Source organism: Coenobita brevimanus, chromosome 33 (assembly GCF_032717465.1).
Source record: "Coenobita brevimanus isolate Jiangsu-jjx chromosome 33, ASM3271746v2, whole genome shotgun sequence".
NCBI classification, from domain to species: Eukaryota; Metazoa; Arthropoda; class Malacostraca; order Decapoda; family Coenobitidae; genus Coenobita; species Coenobita brevimanus.
In genome coordinates, this window is record NC_136986.1 from 45,384,717 (window position 1) to 45,386,869 (window position 2,153).

Sequence of the window (2,153 nt, forward strand, 5' to 3'; positions counted from 1 at the left end):
TTCTGGAATATCTGAAAACGTGGCGCCCATATGTAGTAGGATATTTAAAACCGAGGAAGCGAATGAATATATATACAGGTGTTGAGTGATTGGGAAAGGGTTCAAACGCTTTCTGTTTACCTATTTATTTTTTGAACTGAAAATTTTGGCCCCCCCCAAAAAAAAATGAATATATTTACAACTTAGTGTGTGGGAAGGAAAGCTGGGATAAAGGGGAAGCAGCCAAGATTATTTTTTTTTTTCGAGTCTCCACTGGAAAAAATATCTACATAAGTGGGCGGTGAGGAAAGCTGAATTAGAAGAAGGAGAGAAGAAGAAGAACAAGAAGAGAAGAGACGAAGGAGGAGGAGGAGAAAGGAAGAAGACGAAGAGGAGGAGGAGGAGTAAAGAAGAAGAGTGAAAGCAAGAAGAAGCTGAATTGACAGGAAATAAACCGCTCCGCTGGAAATGTTTGTGCGTCTCTGCTAGAAATCCGATCAGATGCGCCGTAACCCAAGAGGTATCCGCTATAATGGTGTTGATCCCTTTGTGTATAGGGATGGGGTACGGCTATAGAGGGAGAGAATAGAGAGGGTAGAGTTGCAAGAGGTGTGGACCTAAAGGGAGAGAGAAAAAGAGGAAGAGTGATTTTTAGGACGTGTGGACTTAAGGAAGAGGGACTGAGAGGAGAATTAGAGTGATTTTAAGAGGTGTGAGCTTTAAGGAAGAGAGAGAACGGGTAGAATAAGAGTTTGTCAAGAGATGTAAACCTAAGGAAGGGAGAAAAAGAACAGACACGGCTGTTACTGAGAGAGAGAGGAGGGTAATACGTAACAGGGAAAAAAGGGAAATGAAATAAGTGACCGGCAGGAGAAACAGTGTGGGTTGCGGTGTGTGTGTTTTCGTTGTGCAGAGGCCCTAGTCTTTTGTCTCGACGTGTGTGATGGACCGAGGCATTAAAAACAGACACGGATGTTGTTGTGGAGGGAGAGGAGGGTAACGGGACGAGAAACAGTACCCAGAAGCGAGAACACACTGAAAGGAGGAACAGTGAGGCTTGTGGTGTGTGTTTACGTTTTACAGACACACACCCCGATCATTTGTCTGAACGTGTGTGTTGGTGATTAGAGAACTCGAAATAGTGGCAAAGAGAAAGGTAGCAGGAATAGGAAAACATAGACAAAAAATACAACACTTAAGACTGAACTGAGATCCCCCCCCCCAATTTTTTTTTACTGTCTTGTTGAGTTTAATATAGAAATTTGTGGAAAGAGGTGTAATTTGATGGTATACTGAGGGAATGAAAAACTGTCCAGCTATAACGATACTCCGTTTACTCAAACTTGGCCTAAAACTGCCGTCTCTCCACCTTGAATGCTGATTTGTAACGATACACTGACGCTAGAATAATGCTAGTAGCGAAGAAGTGCTATGGAAAGGACGTAGAACCGTAGCGCCACGTAAAATAAGCTGCAAAAGGACGTGAAAGTATTAAAGAAAGATATTGAAAAGGCATTCTAAGAAGGAAGGCTGAAGAAAAGAATATCTGGAAATTACATAAGAAAAGAGTGAAAGAAGTGATAATATTTTTAGGGCCGTGGTGTGTGTTGACCTTTCACAGTCTTCTGAATCTCTTGGCATGGTTGAATCAGTCGGGAAGGTGAAGCAAACGTTGCAGAGACGAAGAGAAAATGTTGAATTGGTCGAGAATTGGGTGTAAATGTTTATGGTAAAGGAGAGATATAACTTTGCCAAGACGATGACTGAAAAAGAGACAGCGAAATAGAGGAGATTGTGGGCCCATACGTGCACCTGTTCCCTTGGGCGATGAAAACAGAAGAGGACTGAGAAATAAACGGAGAAATAGAGGAATTTGTGGACACAGAGATAATCCGTGACGATGGAAATAAGACACTGAGAACTTGAGAGAAATAGAGGACTTAGTGTGCTCAGATACACCTCTCCACCACAATGAGGGGCGTAGTGAAGGTCGTATCCCTCCTGCTGGTGCTGGCGGCCGTGACCACCTCCCTAGGGCACATCCGGAGCAGGAGAAATCACGTCCACTTGACCCAGCAGCCACGTGGACATTCAGGCTGGGCTTTTCAGAGGACAGAAAGTGGAGGAAGGCGTCGGGGCGGGGGTATTCGACTGGGTGGCTTTACGGATAGGCC

General features: G+C 44.1%; 1 protein-coding gene across 1 annotated transcript in view; it reads left to right on the plus strand.

Moving 5' to 3' along the window:
- Positions 1 to 1,950: 1,950 nt before the first annotated feature.
- Positions 1,951 to 2,153, plus strand: part of LOC145395901 (glutamate receptor ionotropic, NMDA 2B-like) — a 62,664-nt gene continuing 62,461 nt past the window's right edge. The window contains exon 1 of the mRNA XM_080269424.1: positions 1,951 to 2,153. This exon is cut by the window's right edge and continues 320 nt beyond it. Within this exon, the coding sequence (XP_080125550.1) occupies positions 1,951 to 2,153 (203 nt within the window).